This window comes from Fusarium graminearum, chromosome 3 (genome assembly GCF_000240135.3).
Source record: "Fusarium graminearum PH-1 chromosome 3, whole genome shotgun sequence".
Taxonomy (NCBI): domain Eukaryota; kingdom Fungi; phylum Ascomycota; class Sordariomycetes; order Hypocreales; family Nectriaceae; genus Fusarium; species Fusarium graminearum.
In genome coordinates, this window is record NC_026476.1 from 4,133,722 (window position 1) to 4,149,826 (window position 16,105).

Consider the following 16,105-nt stretch of genomic DNA (forward strand, 5'->3'; position numbering starts at 1 on the left):
AGATTGTAGTCCTGTCAGATTGACGTTCTCATGGAGTTGATTGGAATAGGGTAACGACAACACAAAGTTTGGAATGATCTTCCAGGGCGTTAATTGGCATGACTGCGTCACTTTAGACTTTATCATGGCTTCTGTCTTTATGAGGCGTGAAGTGCTGCAGCCATTCGCCGTAGCTGCAGCCATTCACACTGTCCTATCATCAGTGGCCAAACCCAAACTTACATTGAGACTTTCATGCCAATTACTGCTCAATCGAGCCGAGTAGGAAAATTTTTCCAGTTCCCCAAGAATAGTGTAAAGTGCCAGACCCACTATCAATTGCCAGTTCTTAACAGTAAACCTCCATCTCGCCATACACAGCAGCACGTTGGTTGATAAGAGCAACGTCTAAACTCTCAGCGAAACAATTTTGGGATTCTTCATTAGTCGATGCTGGAATCGCATCACAAAATTGTAATTTGCCTAGTGCGCCTACCATGCATGCCACTTTGAAGCTCAACAAGCCTAACGTCGTAGTATTAGTATCAATGGCATATTGCGCACTGTATTTTCAAGTAATTCGTTTCGGATCTCACCCACGATGGACCATATCTGCTTTCATTTGTCCAGTGCTTCTCAAAGCGTCTTGCAACCCACCCACATAGAATGCCTCTTGATTGATTTTCTCGAGGTATCTTGTAAAGCCACTGAATTCTTGACTCAGTACCGTGCTGCATCACTGTATACTTTCTAACCCAGAGTGGTGCGTTCCTCACCCAAAATTGGTAGGACGACACTCTGTTCATCCCAGTCAGCCAATCAAGATCCGATTTCGGCAACCTTCTGTTTCCAGGTACCAGCCGGACAACCCGTCATGGTATCAATTCTTTTGAGCTTGTCAATTAGTCTTGGCTAGACAGGTGCAGTACCTTGATTAAACAACCATGAAAATTTCCTGACATAGGTGATAAAATCCTACCGTTGATTCCTCGCTTGAGAAGATGGCAATTTGGAACGTAAAGACGTTCAACCGGCCGTTATGAACATTAAAGCTGTTGTTTCGACTGTCTCGGAATTCCGGTAGGCCCCGTTCGTTGTCCGCTGCCCGTAAAACACTCACTCACTGAACTGAGCCTTGATCGCTTTAGTCCAAATTGGTGAGGGTCTTCGTTGTTCCGGCTTTGTCCCTCCTCCGTACCGAGACTTCTCAAGTGCGTGTTCCATCGTCGGCCCAACCCCCAGCTGGCGCTTGTAGTTGTGCCTCGCCCATGATTCATGGTCCACCGCCAAGCGCGTCCCTCCGATTGTAAAAGCCTCAGGCCTGAAAGTCTTCTCAGGCTTTGTAGAGCAATCACAGTGCAGAATTGTTGTAGTTCACTCCACCCGATTTCCTCCGAAGGCTAGACAGGCCGTGTAGAGGTTGATTCTTTGGGCTGATTCGCACCCGTGATATCATCCCTAATCCCATCATTTTTCAGCGCTCTCATGCTCTTCAACAGCCCTCTTTTTTTGTCTCATCTGGGTGATATTTCACTTTGGTGTAGTTGTTGATCGAACCGCAATTCTCACCCGGTTTACTTGTAAGAATATATCGTTCGGATTGTTCGTTGTTGCTCTTTCTCTCAAGCGTTGCCCCGGCTGACATCCTCACACCCCCTGGTGATATCCACCCGTGTGGGCCCACCTATCCTCACTTTCTTCCCGGCTCCAGACGCTTTCTCTCTTCCCTTTTCCTTTTCCCACTACCGCCCTGTCTTGTGCTGAGCTCCGTATCTCTTTTCTTTAAACCTCCCATCAGCCTCTCCCTCCCTCTTTCAACCATCAACCATCTCCCCTCACAAATCAATCACAATGGCCTCTTCTCGTGTCTTTGCCTCTCGCCTGGCCTCCCAGATGGCCGTCAAGGCCGCTCGCCCTGCTGTCCGCGCCAACGTCGCTGCTGCCAGCAAGCGAACCATCTCTGGTAAGTTTTTGATGATGCGGCAAAAATTTTCTTCGAGCTCAATTGAGCTCGGTGCCGAACCCGACTCGATCGAACCTCGCCCATCACGATGAATGAACAATTCGCTCACAATCGATTAAGGCGTCAGCCCCCTCCAGGCCATGAAGCGTCAGACTCTTCTCCAGGCCACCACCCGCAACGCCTTCCAGGTCCAGCGCCGTGCCTACTCCTCCGAGATCGCCCAGGCCATGGTTGAGGTCTCCAAGAACTTGGGTATGGGTGCCGCCGCCATCGGTCTTACCGGTGCCGGTATTGGTATCGGTCTTGTCTTCGCCGCTCTCCTCAACGGTGTTGCCCGCAACCCTGCCCTCCGTGGTCAGCTCTTCTCTTACGCCATTCTGGGTTTCGCTTTCGTCGAGGCCATCGGTCTTTTCGATCTGATGGTTGCCCTCATGGCCAAGTTCGTAAGTCAAACCAAGATTCCGACGGGTCCGTGCACGATTGAATATTTATTGACATCTGTTCCCAGACTTAAGTTATTACCCAACCCATTGGGTAGACTCGTGCCGAATGATCGAGTCAACGACACGGAGGAGGCTGCTGAGCGTTGTGCATTAAACTGTGTCTTGAAAAATTCGACACGGGTGCACCTGACGCCAGCTTGCACGATAGAGGGGAGGTTGTCTTGTAATAGACGGGATAGAGAACTGGGATGGACATTGATCATAGACACTTGCTATGATTAGAGTTGGGGAAATTCTGCATAATTCCTCCCAGGGATCGACTTGTAAAATAAAAAGCCTCATTCATCCCGCTTTCTCCAATGCATTAGGATATTTCCTTTTTTCATCACTCAATGAATTGCCTTGTTAAGAAGAAAGATCTCATATCGACTAAGTCCAAATTGAGTCTCAATTAACTTTGAAGCGATGACATCGTTCCGAGTAGCTCCTGTTGATGCATGAGAGCTTCCATGAACATGAGGCATTTGCTATGCCTGAGCTCCCGTGGGCCGGTGCCGGGGTTTATCGACATGCTAACCGGTCAGGCTGGCAGACACTCGTCTTGCCAGCTTAGCCGAATTGACCCGGACTTGATCCAGAACGGTCACACATAGTTGAATCGATGCCTTGAAACACAGGCATGACGTTGAAGTTTCTTGTGCGATGTGAAAAGTCTCCACACGGTGCAAAACTTGCGTCGGTTAGCGTTAGTCGCTAACTGTAGCGCACCAACATAAACCAATCGTGAGTCGTGAGCGAGTCGTTCAGGTGGATTGAGGGAAGACTCAATGACCCAAGTGAATTGATAGTGGAGCTGTTGTGAGGGTATGTAAAGAAACGCAAATCCACCTGTTAATATTGTGTCGAGGTCGTCTGAGTAGTTGCAGTTGGTTATCGAGTAGGTGCCAAATCCCAAATCGAAATGCAATGACTTCGAATCGGCGCCAGTCCGAATAATCCATCCGTGTCGATACCACCTCCAGTGGCCTTTAATGACTATCGAGCACCATAGCCACAATACGACTTGTCAACTTTTCGATATGCCGTGTGCCTTGCGCACAGCATGAGACAGCCATGCGAACGAAACGAGCGAATCCAGGAATGACAAAACACCCTGAGAGATGTTATGGTCGAGAACGAGTTGTCTTGATAATGAACCCCCGGAATGAACCCGATGAAGTATGCCGTGTTTTCGTGTGAGCATCAATTGAGTTGGTATGAACTACCAACTGTGAGCAACAATTACCTGTGCCGGGGGATTAAAGCAGGGCTTTCGGGACGATCAGAGAAGCGATATTCTGTGTTAGCAACGGCATAGTGTTCCTATTGACCGACAGAGCTAGGGCATGAAGGGGGAAATATCTGCCATCCAGGACCGATTTCCCAAGGACGATTCAAATGAACGAGGAGAAGAACGGGGCCACAGCGTGAATGACAGATCAGCCGTACGCCGTCCTGTTACTGACGAGTCTCTCAAGACATATATGCGTTCTGTGGTGCAGAAGCATGTAAGAGGACTCTGCCTCCCATGCTATGAGCTGAGATCTCTTTCAGATTTGCTCAGCATCGAGAGGCAATAGGTTTGAGAATGAAAGGAGAGGGCGGACTCATGATAATTCAACGCACTGACTTGGGCATTACCCAGCTCACACATGAACGCTGTGCCTTTTTTTGTAGAAGAGCGTGAGTCTGACATAGTATTAGCATGCTGCCATGAGTGCTTTTCTCGTTCTCGGGTCTTACTTACACTCACGGACTCGGCACATCGCAGGGCGTTTTGGCTAGGTCCACCCTGCTCCACCGTGTTGTTTGAAGCGTTGGTGTCATTTTGTTAGTGTAAGTTTCTTCGGAAGTCGCAACAAAATCGTGGCTCGAATCCATCGGCATTCAACCAAATAACAACCAACGATCAAAGAGAAGAAGAAGAAGAAGAAGAGGGTAAAGGGAACCAGATGGCTACATCTTGGGTTTCATCTCATCTCTTTCCCCTCACCTGAATCACATGACCCAAGCGGTCTTGTCTGTCAACCCGGCCCCCTTCTACTTATACAACTGTGTCACATCACCAAGGATATCGGGCAACAAGGGCATTATGCATGCAGGGCGTAGCGGTGGAGCCGGTGGACGCTGTGTATGGGAGAGAGACACTTGATCGATGTCGTTGGAATGCGTCGTGTTGGTGGGAATCGGTGAGACTTGATCGAATGTCGTCGGTCGGATGAGGGTGTAGAAGCAAAGGTAAGAGTGGTTGTTATTTGAGAGAGAGGAGGAGAGAACTAAGCAGGGAAGTCGATGTTATTGACCAAGCCAAGCCATGAGTAATGGCCCAACGACAGAGTAAGATTATCCGAGTCACAAAGACAAAGTGAGGGGAAGACAACGCCGTGGCTGCCGTCCGAGAGATGAAGGGGGCAATCAGCCGAATAGAGGCTCCTGCATTTGGCAGGGACGCCTGTTGGATGGCACCTTCCCAGTTCCCGCGATTGGTTATGCCACCCATCCACGCCGCGTGCCTTGGACTTTGGGGTGGCATTCAAGCCGTCAGCAAACCCAAATGGCCGCGTAGTGATTGTGATTTGTCAAAACGCAAGGGGAAAGCGACGGTTTGACTTTCTAGGCTGCGGTTGCCTATTTTTAATTCATTAGTTGATGTTATCAATTACGTGCTATGCTCTACAAAAACAACAACAACAACGTCAACTATAAACTTTTATATACACATCACACGACAAGTCCAAACATTATCTATTTGTTAATGTCTACGCCTGTTGAACTCAGAGACCATTCAAAGCGGGGAAGGTTCGAAAATCCGGGGTAATTAGGGTACGGGTAACTATTGCCTCCCTTCCGTAGTGGAGCTTGCATTATCACATCGTCTCTTTGCGCGCTGGCATTGGACAGTTCTCGGGTTTCACAGCTTCAAGAAATGGCCCCCATCATTCGATTCATATGTCCGGGTGCTCCGATGGCCGCTTCTCCTTGTGTGCTCGTGCATCAAAGTCTTGATAAAAGTCGGACTATTTGTCCTGTTTAATCGCCAGCACCCTGGGAATCACACATACCATTACTACGCCAACATGGTTCGGCAATTATTCGAAAACCTGCCCTTGCGCAATTATAGAGCAAAGCTAGAGACCGGAGTAGAAGAAAAAGATTAAGTGAAGTAATCAATTGATGTAGTCGAGACAAAAGTCAGACATTAAAATCTTCAACGATACTTTGTAGACATAATAAAATTAACTCACCGAAACACTTGGACGACTGAGGCCACGCTGTCACACGCATTGCTTGAACCCTTGCTGAAAACAAAACAGCCTGCTCCTCCTACGTTGCATCAGGCTTCAGCTTTCTTCCCAGATGTTGCGTGGTCACAGCGTACCAAGTTTACATGTAACTTCAAGCACGACTCGTTTCAACCTCCATGTAAATTGGGACCAGTGAATGAAGAAACGAATATGAGAGATATTGATAGTATACCTAGGTATCCTATGTTGTAGTCTAAGCCCGTAAACTCCTAGTTTTGCCATGATTACCCGGTACACCCCCAACACGATATCACACCTTACTTCTTGAAAGTCGCGCTTCGCTCACCTCTCACTGGAGGTGCTTTGCGAGCTCCCTTGATGTCCGTGTCTGCAGACTTGGAATAGGGGTCAAACACCCTCTTCTTGCCTTTGACGTCAGTGTTTGGTTCCCTCTTCGTATTGACCACTGATGTGGCCTTGCTATAATCAAAAGGTACTGCATCGAACTTTTTGACCTTGTCATCCTCCTTCTTCTGTTTCTTCTGGGCTTTGCGAGCCTTCTTTGCCTCTTGTCGTCGGAGTTGTTCTTCCTTGGCTTTCTTTTCCTCTGCCTTGCGCTGCTTGCGACGGGCATTTTTAGATTCTGCTTTACCAGACGACTCATCCTCGATAGCAATGACTCCATTGTCATCTTGCATCTCCTCATCACTCGCAGAATCTGATGATTCGGACTCTTCCTCACTAGAGTCAGATTCTTCTACCGCCTCCGACTTCCGCTTCTGGCCCCTCTTTAGAGTAAATTCCTCATCGTCCTCTTCAACTTGAGCACTGCCCCCTGCATTCTCCACATGATTGGGTTGTGCAGGGACCACAGCCGGGTCGGTGACGGTATCGTGTTGAACGTCTCCCTCAATCGTACCCTGTTCAACGAACTTCTGCCAGGGGAACGGAATAAGATCCTCTTCAGTTTTGGGCCGTCGAGTCGAAGCATCCCACTGAGTACTGATCGGCATGTCTCCAAATAACTGCGAGCGAGTCAGCCTGCTGACTGTGACCTCTCCATCAAGGTCCGGTAACCTGGTGGTCTTCCTGGCTGCGATAGGTACGCCATTCCTCATAAGGCTATCCGGTGCCATCGAAGTAAAAAAGTGAAGCAGACTTCGGCCACCCTTGGCCTTGGACTCCTTGATGTATCCCCAGATTTCGTTGAAGCGCGACCTGGCTAGCGATGCATTAAGAGGCAGTAAGCTGTGAAGGGCCTTTGCGTCTGGTGGGTTAATACGAGCAATCTCCGAGATGTCCCTGTTGCCGAGAACAAAGTTGGTGCTCTCGTCCTCCTTCCTGGCCGTGTCATCTCTCCATTTCCACAAAGCTCTAAAGACAGAAAATTGCTCGCTATCGAAAGCCATGTGGGAGTTCTTGAAAATGTATGAGCTCCAACCGCGAGAGCCTTCGCCAGTCTCTTCGTCGTAATCGGGATGTTCGTAGCGAGATAGAGACTGTTCCCTTGATTTCTCTAGAGCACGACCAATGAGGTCTTTGTCGGCATCAGTTTTGTCCGAGGCTGCAACAAGCTCGTTTCGTACACGGTCATAAATGTAAAGTAGGTAGTGGGTATCGGACCGAGCATAGTACAACATCTCCTGGGGCAGTGGGCGTAATCTCCAATCCGCCAACTGGTATTTTTTGTCCGCGTCGAAGTCGACAAACTTGGACAGTAGGTAAGCAAGACTCTTGGCTGGGTAGTTAAGTTGCCCGCAGGCGAAAAAAGTGTCAAAGAGCCCGTTTACGTAAAGTCCCAAATCTCGCTGTAGCCATATTATGTCCATATACGCACCGTGGAAAACCTAGTGTTGTCAGCAAGAACTTGTAGTATTGAGCTTGATATACGCACCTTGACGATCTTTGGGTTAGTAAAAACTTGGTTGAGAACCTCGAGTTTGTGGCGCCAGGGTTGCAGAGTATCCACGATCCAATCTTTCTCACGTGTGCTGATCTGCATCAGGGACACAAGTCCAACATAGCTTCTGAAGTCGTGATGTTCCAGGTCTACCGCAATCTCCTTCGCCTTCATGAGCTCCCCCAGCATTTCGAGAACGCCTTCATATGTATCAACGTAAGTTGCTTCCGTGGTGTCCACAGGCTGATACATAATGGGTTCAGCTTCTCTGGAAACACGTTTGGGGTATGCCATGCGGACAATCTCGTGCTCGTAGGGATGTTGATATCTATTGGTAGGTGGTTAGAAGTTGGTATTGCCCAGGGCCACAAAGAAGTGTAGCTAAAAGCATAGTGGACGTACTGCGGCGTGCCGGCTTCGTTGAGCACGATATTGAGGCTCTCTTTCAAAGACACGCTGGCGTGTGGCTTTGCTTTGAGGATTGGTTTCCAAGGTGGTGGAGCGAAGTTGTCGGGCTTTCGCTCAAACTGAAGTTGAGGCTTGGAGATGTTGGCGTTTCGGATGACTTTGGTTGTCGATTTAGGTTTCTTGGCCTGGTTCTATTGATGACAGGTTTTAGTTGGGGAATTCAGTAGGGATGCAGTTGACATACATAATCAGAAGCAGGAGGCTCCTTTCTCTTGACAAGTCCTGTGTACTCATCCAACGCTGTGTCGGCCTTTTCGAGTGAAGAATCGACGACATCGACCACACCTCTCCATTTCATCTCAATATCTTCGACATCTTCCAGCTTAGGCGCTTTGACGCCACATGCCTTTCCGGTTGATTGCAGCAGCCGTGTAGATAGTTCGAGAATCCGTGAAGTTCGATCGTCAAGTTGTTGGCCGACGTTAGGGTTGACTGTGCGCTGAAAGCTCAGGTCTTCGGCTGCGATCCGGTTCACAGTCTTGATTGTCGAGACAAGCGACTTCTGGACGTTTTCCTGGAGCGACTTGAAATCCTGGGACTTCTCCATGGTTGCGACAAACAAGTGCGCGTTGCGCGTGCAGTTGATAATTGTGCTTGGTAGTCGCGATGCAGCATCGATGCTCGAAAAATTACAGGCTTTGCTTTGTTGCGCTTATCGATAAGATAAGATAATGTAAATTTGTGAAGTTGAGACTACAGGTAGGTACTACGAGACGACAGCGAATCAAAGATCTAGTCTAATTCCTAATTAAGCATTCTACTGATTTATCAAGCCTCATAGAATCATTTGATTCAAGATAGAACTGGTTTTTTTAATACTCCCGGTCCCACGTTCCGAGATGAAGCGAAAAACGTTTCCAACATGGAAGGTACTGAGTAGTTTTCAGTCATGAAACAAACGACGTAAGTTAGAATCTTTGCGACATGCATCCAGACGGTTCTAGTGGTTTAGTGACGGCAACCGGACCGACGGCTATTTCTAACCTATCTATTTGAGACTGGTAGCAGAAAACATTATGGTCCAGTCTAGGAAATCCAGTGGTGTACGTTGGGTAGAAATAAGGGCGCGTTTAAATCCGAGTTCTTCCCTGTTTCGTAATTCTCGGGCTTTCTCTATGTATTTCTATTTTGGAGACGGCAGATATTCAGGACGTTCTGGTCCGGCCAACAAACCTGAGCAAGGCGCGAACATGGTCTTGATCTTTTTGCTCATTGGCTAATCGGCTTTCTGCGATAGAAAGTGGACTGGAAGATGGTAAAGTACCTGTCTGCCAACCTAGGTAGTAACTACTGAGTACAACTAATAGAACACCAAAGAAGCCTGTTCTGCATGCGTCACTCACTATTGGATCAAATGTTTGAGATCAAGCTTTGAATCACTCGTGTGGAGACTAGCTCTTTCTTGACCGGTTTTTGACATTTGTCCATCGTCTTCGGCCCTGCACCTTAAAAATAGACGATCAAATGCCTATGATGTCCGTATAGTGGCCGATGGATAGATCCCGTCTCCGGACACACCTCCGGACTGTCTCCCGGAACAATCTTGAGGAGCTGTAGCAGGCACCAATCGTTGAGTGCATAGGATTGGATGTTCACATGTCTGTTTGATTGCTCTTGTTGATGAACATGCATCACTTCATGGCCGAGTGACAGGCACCTGATGCTGTTATGATGGTGATAATGATCCGAAGCGTTGTAAATGCCTCCCTCTGCACTCATCAGGTTAGAGAAAACGGTCCGGATCTCGATGCCCAACAGATGGACATCAACCAGGAAGCGGAATGTATCGGATTGCGGGATAATAATGTACTGAGTTGAGGCAAAAGTAAACATGAGAAAGAGCCATCATGCTCGTTATTGAGAGATCGGATCAGATCAGGTGGATGTCAAGTGGGAAGAAACAGCCTGTGTCAATTTGTTGCTATTAGTTGTCAGTTTCTAGGCAAGAGTTAGTGCATTTTATCCATCTCCTGAAACCATCAACGGCTTTTGATAACGGGCAGGCACAAGCTGACAAGGTACGTGAATGTTGCATCTTCTTTGCTAAGGTACACGACTGGTCTAGGTTGGGCTGGTTGCGGGCACCAAATGCCAGAATGAATGCCCCTCACTTGTCGTTTTTTTTCTTATCCCCTCAGTCCCATCCTTGTGAGAGAGGTACGGAGTACTTGCCTACTTCTTTCTGTCCAGCTTCTGGCTTCTTCCGTCCCATTGCTTCTTATAAGACCTCACTGTCCTCCTCTTCTCACTTTATTTCCTCTTCCCCCACCAAGAACATTCTGTTACTTTCTTGTGAAACTACTTCACTCTTAGTCTATCGCCAAATTTATCTGACTGATAAGCATCAACCTTGTTCTTCAAATACCTACTTGACGGTATCCGCTTACCACGCTCTTCTCCAATTAATCGACTGACTTCACGCGCAATAGCGTCATCGTTCTGCTACTCAACAACCCAAAGCTCCTTGCGCTAAGTCTAACCCCACTGTCTACTGGGGATCTACGCCTCTCGGCTTTGCGCCAGCTGCCAGGTCAATTCCCTGCCCCTCCACAGACCATCGCATCGAATCGACCATCGACAAAGGGCCGCGACGAAACCGATCACATCCAGACCTGATCCTTTTCTCTCTTTCATATTCTCTCTTTAATATTCTCTCTTTTTGATCTTTTCACCTTCAAAGTTCACTTTCAAACCCCTTCATCTAGTACAGTCAGAATGCCTGAGACCGTTGGAGAGAACGGCAACGCCGCTCCAGGCCGCCTGCTACTGCTTTCCAACCGTTTGCCCATCACCATTAAGCGATCCGAAGATGGAAGCTATTCATTCTCCATGTCTTCTGGTGGTCTGGTTACTGGACTGAGCGGCCTCAGCAAAACCACCAGCTTTCAGTGGTATGGCTGGCCTGGTCTCGAGGTCCCTGACAACGAAGTCGAGGGCATGAAGCAACGACTAAAAGAAGAATACGGCGCACACCCAGTTTTCATCGACGATGAGCTTGCAGACAGACATTACAATGGTTTTTCAAGTAAGAATTACGAGTAATTTGCCACTTAACTATGCGTTTCTAACAGAAAATCTCCAGACTCGATCCTCTGGCCTCTATTCCACTACCACCCTGGTGAGATCACATTCGACGAATCTGCCTGGGCTGCATACCAGGAGGTCAACCGCCTCTTCGCCAAGACTGTTATCAAAGATGTTCAGGACGGTGACCTTATTTGGGTCCACGACTACCATCTGATGCTGCTTCCTCAGATGCTTCGTGAGGAAATTGGCGAATCAAAGAAGAATGTCAAGATTGGTTTCTTCCTTCACACACCATTCCCTAGCAGTGAGATCTACCGAATTCTGCCTGTACGAGAGGCACTCCTGACTGGCCTCCTCGACTGCGATCTTATCGGCTTCCACACATACGACTACGCCCGCCACTTCCTTAGCAGTTGCTCTCGTATCCTCGAGTGCCCCACGACACCCAATGGCGTTGACTGGAATGGCCGTTTTGTAACTGTTGGCGCCTTCCCTATTGGAATCGACCCCGACAACTTCGTCGAAGGTTTGAAGAAGCCCAAGGTGCAGGAGCGAATCGCTGCCCTCAGCCGCAAATTCGAGGGCGTCAAGCTTGTTGTTGGTGTCGATCGATTGGATTATATCAAAGGTGTCCCTCAGAAACTACATGCTCTTGAGGTGTTCCTCACCGAACATCCGGAATGGATTGGCAAGATTGTCTTGGTTCAGGTCGCCGTACCTTCGCGACAAGACGTCGAGGAGTATCAGAATCTTCGTGCTGTTGTCAATGAACTGGTTGGCCGCATCAACGGAAAGTTCGGCACCATTGAGTTTATGCCTATCCACTTCCTTCACCAGTCTGTCAATTTTGATGAGCTCACCGCACTTTACGCCGTTTCCGACGTCTGCCTTGTTTCATCCACCCGCGATGGCATGAACTTGGTCTCTTACGAGTATATCGCAACACAACAAAAGAACCATGGTGTTATGATTCTCAGTGAATTCACAGGCGCTGCTCAGTCTCTCAATGGCAGTTTGATTGTCAACCCTTGGAACACAGAGGAGCTTGCGAACGCCTTGCACGATGCCGTTACAATGAGCCCCGAACAGCGTGAGGCTAACTACAAGAAACTCGAGCGCTATGTCTTCAAGTATACAAGTGCTTGGTGGGGCGCTAGCTTCGTCGCCGAGATGACCCGCCTTAGTGCTGAGGGTTCTCAACCCAAGACTCTTCGCAATGTCTCGGGTGCAGTGATTGGGTTGGAGCAGAAGGCACAGCAAATCGTTACTGGACTCGAGAAGAAGGCGGATGAACTGTTGTCGGGTAACGAGAAGAACGAAACCGAGACGAGCGAAGAGCCTTCTCAATAAAAGTTGTTAAAGCAATGGGGCATGGGTATGAAAGGATGAGTTCACGAGTTTGGATTTCAGCGGTCATGATTTGGGATTTCCTTTTAGTCTATTATTTTACAAAAAAAAAAAATCCCAACGGCTTTGTCGTTCTCTCATTCATGGTCTACTGTGTTATTGGCTCGCTAATATACTCCTGTAATCGTCTGCTGTTGATTCCTAGCCAAACGTATACAATGTAGCTCTGCAAGTGGCGCTTATTCTTGAGCATGTTGGATTTTGCAAAGTCTCTACGTCTCGATTCAGTATTAGTCATGGTTTGAAGAACATTGAATTGTTTGCGATGCTCAAGCATCAGCAGCTGGTATCTAAAATAAAGAGGCACAAAGGTTCAAATCACTTCATGCCCTAGAAATCCCAAAATTACACAAAACTCCTTTGATCGGATCTCCTGCTGACCGCGTGTGTACTCATAACCTCCCACCAGTCCATCTAATAGGGAGCATTGACGATGTCATCTCTGCCCAACTTGTATCTACCACTCTCCTGGTTCCCAATACGCCCCGAATCCCGGCGCGAACCGCCACCCAGCCGGATGTTGCCAACAATGCTCTCACGAGTTGGCTTCTTGAGGCTCTGCTTAGCCACCATGTTGACCTCATTAGGTAGTGCGACAATGACATTCTTGTCTGAGCCAAATTTGAAGTCGTCGGCCTTGACCTCTTCTTCGTAACGCTTGATCTTGTAGGATGCCTTCATGCCTCGGAGGATTCGCTTCAAGTTCCACTCGATAATGTATGGGCCGGTAGCAGTGATAATACTTGTTTCTTCGGCGCCCTCTCCAGTGTTGAACTTCGCAGGCGTGAAGTCAACAGGCTTACCCGTTTCGTGATAGAACTGAGCAACATGCTCGGGGGTCAATGCGAGTCGTCGAGGATGAGGCTTATCAGTGGCCGCAAAAGCCTTCTCAAATCCAAGCTTGCCTTCATTCTTTCCAGACTTTTGCTGAGCATCAACAAGGAGGATATAGTTCTTGGTAGTTCCCAAAATCCAACGACCATCAGCAGAGACATCGATGCCACTGATCGGATCACCCAAAGCAGGGAGTTGGGTCTTGGCTCGAATACCAAGACGATCGAACAGTCTAATGTCTCCCTTGTTACTGGCAACAGCGATATAGCCCTTTTCGGTGGTCGCAAGGGCTGAGAAGTCGTTCTTAGATGCGTATTGCTTCATATCTGCATCTACAAGTTTGTTTCCAGACAGTCGAGGATCAACGCGGTACAATGCGTTGTTTGAGACACCTAGGAAGGTCTGCTCAGACGTCATTTGTGCAAACTTGTTCTCGGGCGCAAATGTGACAACGGGAATATCATCGTGCACATGCCACTCGTCAACAACCTTTCCGTATTCCAAATCCATACGGTAAAGCTTGTTCGGGTCTATTTCGTTTTGCAAAATAAGATCGCGATCCTCGCTATGCAGCATGACCTTCTTGGGATTCATCAGTTTGCCCGATGGAGTAGTGACCTTGGAAATGTTGGTGGAGAATTCAAGGTGATTATTAGGCGTGTGCTTGAATACACCAATCTTAGACCCGCGGACAACAAAGGAGCGATCGTGCTTGTAGCCGACTGCCAGCTGAGAGTTGACTTCACCATCGGCATTCTTGGGAAAGGTGCTGTCGTTCTCCTCATCGCTGTCATATTCTTCGTCTCGGGCACGGTCGTCTTCGAGCTCTTCTTCTTCTTCCTCCTCTTCCTCCTCCTCCTCGGTCTCGGGAGCGTCTTCCATTGTTAAATCGCCAAAAGCATCAAGAACATATTCGCGTTCCTTGTCTTGCATTTTCTGCCACTTGGTCTCGTTTAGCCTTTCCCAAATGGCTTGCATAATTGCCTCTTGGAACTTCTCGAGAGTTGACTGATCCTTAAAGCGAAGCAGCCAGGACCGTGCGGTTCCGTCGCTGCTGAAGTGGTTGAAGACGAAGGAGAGATATTCGAAATCAAATACGGGGTTGAAGTCTGCGACAACAGGAGTACCCAGGTAAGCCTTGTCACCGGACTCGATCTGAAGCCAGTACTCCCACTTGCCAACTTCCGAGACCTGGGCAATGATTGAGTCATCTACAAGGGCGAAATGGCCAGGCTGAGGATCGAATACATGAAGTTCTGCCGTAACAGCCGCATAGATCTCTATGGCTTCAGGCGGGTTGTTGGCATCCGGCCCAGTCAAGACTTGAGGCTCAATCTCCTGTTCGGGGACGACTTCTGGAATAACCTCTGGGGCACGCTTTGCGGCAGAGTTAGCGGCATTCTTGGACAACATGTCGTCGACAGACTCGATAGATCGAGCAAGTGTAGGGCTATGAAGTGGGCTCGCAGGCGGGATAGGATCCTCCTCCTCAAACTCAAATTGCTGCAGATCGGCCTCTGTAGCAGTGGAGTTGGACTTGCGGTATTTGCGTTCGTACTGGCACTCTTGAGCGACTCTCACAAACTGCTGTACTTGCGCTGATGTGACAGTGGAGTCGCAAACAAACTGGAACAGGTCACCAGTATCACCGCTGAGATCCTTCCAGGCAAGAACCTTGTCGCCAGTTTCTCGGATCTCGAAACGGAAACACAAAGCTTCGTCTAGCAGGAAGGTCTTTTCGTCTTTCTCGGATGCAAGAGCGTCGATTTCAGCGTCTTCGCCTTCTTCCTCGGCAAGGAGTTCCGCTTCGCCCTCTTCAAAGACACGCTGTACGACAAGTTGGTATTGAAATTCTTGGTTGGTGCGACGGATTCGGATGGCCGAATCTCTGAAGATGAGTTCGGAGTAGCCCTTGGGCGATAGAGGTCGAACGAGGTAGAGTTGGCCTTGGGGCAACTCGATCAGGGTTTCCTGTGCGCTTGAGCCGAAGATGAGCTTGCCGACTGGAAGAAAAAGCAAAATGTTAGTCGTGTTATACTTGGAATGAAATGATTTAATGAATCGGAAAGTAAAATGATGAAACACCAAGCAGTCGGGCGGCTCTGTCCTTTATGCCGAAAGTGTAGTTGTTGGTTATAGGCAAAAGGTAGGGATGATGCGGGGCGGTCACTTACTTCCTCGTAGGGCGAACATGCTGATCCTGGCTTTGAAAGGCAGAAGAAAAAGAAAGGGAAAGAGGTGGGCGTAAGTGCGTGATGCGTGGGCGGTTGTTGGCTCTGAATCAAAAGCTAAGGCGCTGATGCGGCTTCCCTAACTTCGGAAATGGAGAGGGAGAAAAGAGGAAGTGGGAAGTCGACGATACTATCGCTGCACGAAGAACTAATAAAAAAAAGCTGTGACGTGACGATAAGACACCAGGGCAGAAGCGGGTAGGATCAGGCAGGAAGGCAGGGTCGCTCTTCCCGGTTTGCTACTGGCTCTTTCTTTTAGTCGTCTGCTTGTCTTGTGACGGCACGAAGTGAAAGTGCAGTTATGACAGCACCTAACGTCAGATTTCTAGGCCAACAGTTTGGAGTAAGAGCAAGCTAGAGCGTGTGTGAAGGTAACAAGCTGCGTCATAGCATGGAAGGAAGTACAGATGATAAAGACTGTTGTTCTTCCGCCTGTTTTTTTCTCTTTGTGTACTTTGTTTTGGCCTTGGTTGGAGGGGTCCTTTTGCCACAGTTGACGTGCGCCACAAAGGATAGGGCGTTGAATACCTCCTTAGTTGATAACTTAATACCTATTGGGCCTTGATCGT

At 48.5% G+C, this 16,105-nt stretch overlaps 5 protein-coding genes across 5 annotated transcripts; 2 read left to right on the forward strand and 3 right to left on the reverse strand.

Moving 5' to 3' along the window:
* Window positions 1-956: 956 nt before the first annotated feature.
* FGSG_06048 (uncharacterized protein) lies at window positions 957-2,795 on the forward strand. The gene is made up of 3 exons (XM_011326366.1): window positions 957-1,942; window positions 2,063-2,385; window positions 2,451-2,795. The coding sequence occupies exons 1-3, from the start codon at window positions 1,831-1,833 to the stop codon at window positions 2,454-2,456; spliced, it is 441 nt and encodes a 146-aa protein (XP_011324668.1). The 5' UTR covers window positions 957-1,830; the 3' UTR covers window positions 2,457-2,795.
* A 3,191-nt stretch (window positions 2,796-5,986) lies between these two features.
* FGSG_06049 (uncharacterized protein) lies at window positions 5,987-8,584 on the reverse strand (the record flags this gene model as incomplete). Its single annotated transcript, XM_011326367.1, has 4 exons — window positions 5,987-7,516; window positions 7,564-7,897; window positions 7,972-8,168; window positions 8,222-8,584. 4 exons carry the CDS (start codon window positions 8,582-8,584, stop codon window positions 5,987-5,989), a joined length of 2,424 nt encoding a protein of 807 aa, XP_011324669.1.
* A 437-nt stretch (window positions 8,585-9,021) lies between these two features.
* FGSG_06050 (uncharacterized protein) lies at window positions 9,022-9,870 on the reverse strand (the record flags this gene model as incomplete). Its single annotated transcript, XM_011326368.1, has 4 exons — window positions 9,022-9,025; window positions 9,211-9,282; window positions 9,381-9,505; window positions 9,556-9,870. The coding sequence occupies 4 exons, from the start codon at window positions 9,868-9,870 to the stop codon at window positions 9,022-9,024; spliced, it is 516 nt and encodes a 171-aa protein (XP_011324670.1).
* Window positions 9,871-10,605: 735 nt separating this feature from the next.
* FGSG_06051 (alpha,alpha-trehalose-phosphate synthase) lies at window positions 10,606-12,547 on the forward strand. Its single transcript, XM_011326369.1, has 2 exons — window positions 10,606-11,062; window positions 11,120-12,547. The coding sequence occupies exons 1-2, from the start codon at window positions 10,753-10,755 to the stop codon at window positions 12,412-12,414; spliced, it is 1,605 nt and encodes a 534-aa protein (XP_011324671.1). The 5' UTR covers window positions 10,606-10,752; the 3' UTR covers window positions 12,415-12,547.
* Window positions 12,548-12,885: 338 nt separating this feature from the next.
* On the reverse strand, window positions 12,886-15,498 carry FGSG_06052 (uncharacterized protein; the record flags this gene model as incomplete). The annotated part of the gene is made up of 2 exons (XM_011326370.1): window positions 12,886-15,308; window positions 15,480-15,498. 2 exons carry the CDS (start codon window positions 15,496-15,498, stop codon window positions 12,886-12,888), a joined length of 2,442 nt encoding a protein of 813 aa, XP_011324672.1.
* Window positions 15,499-16,105: the final 607 nt, after the last annotated feature.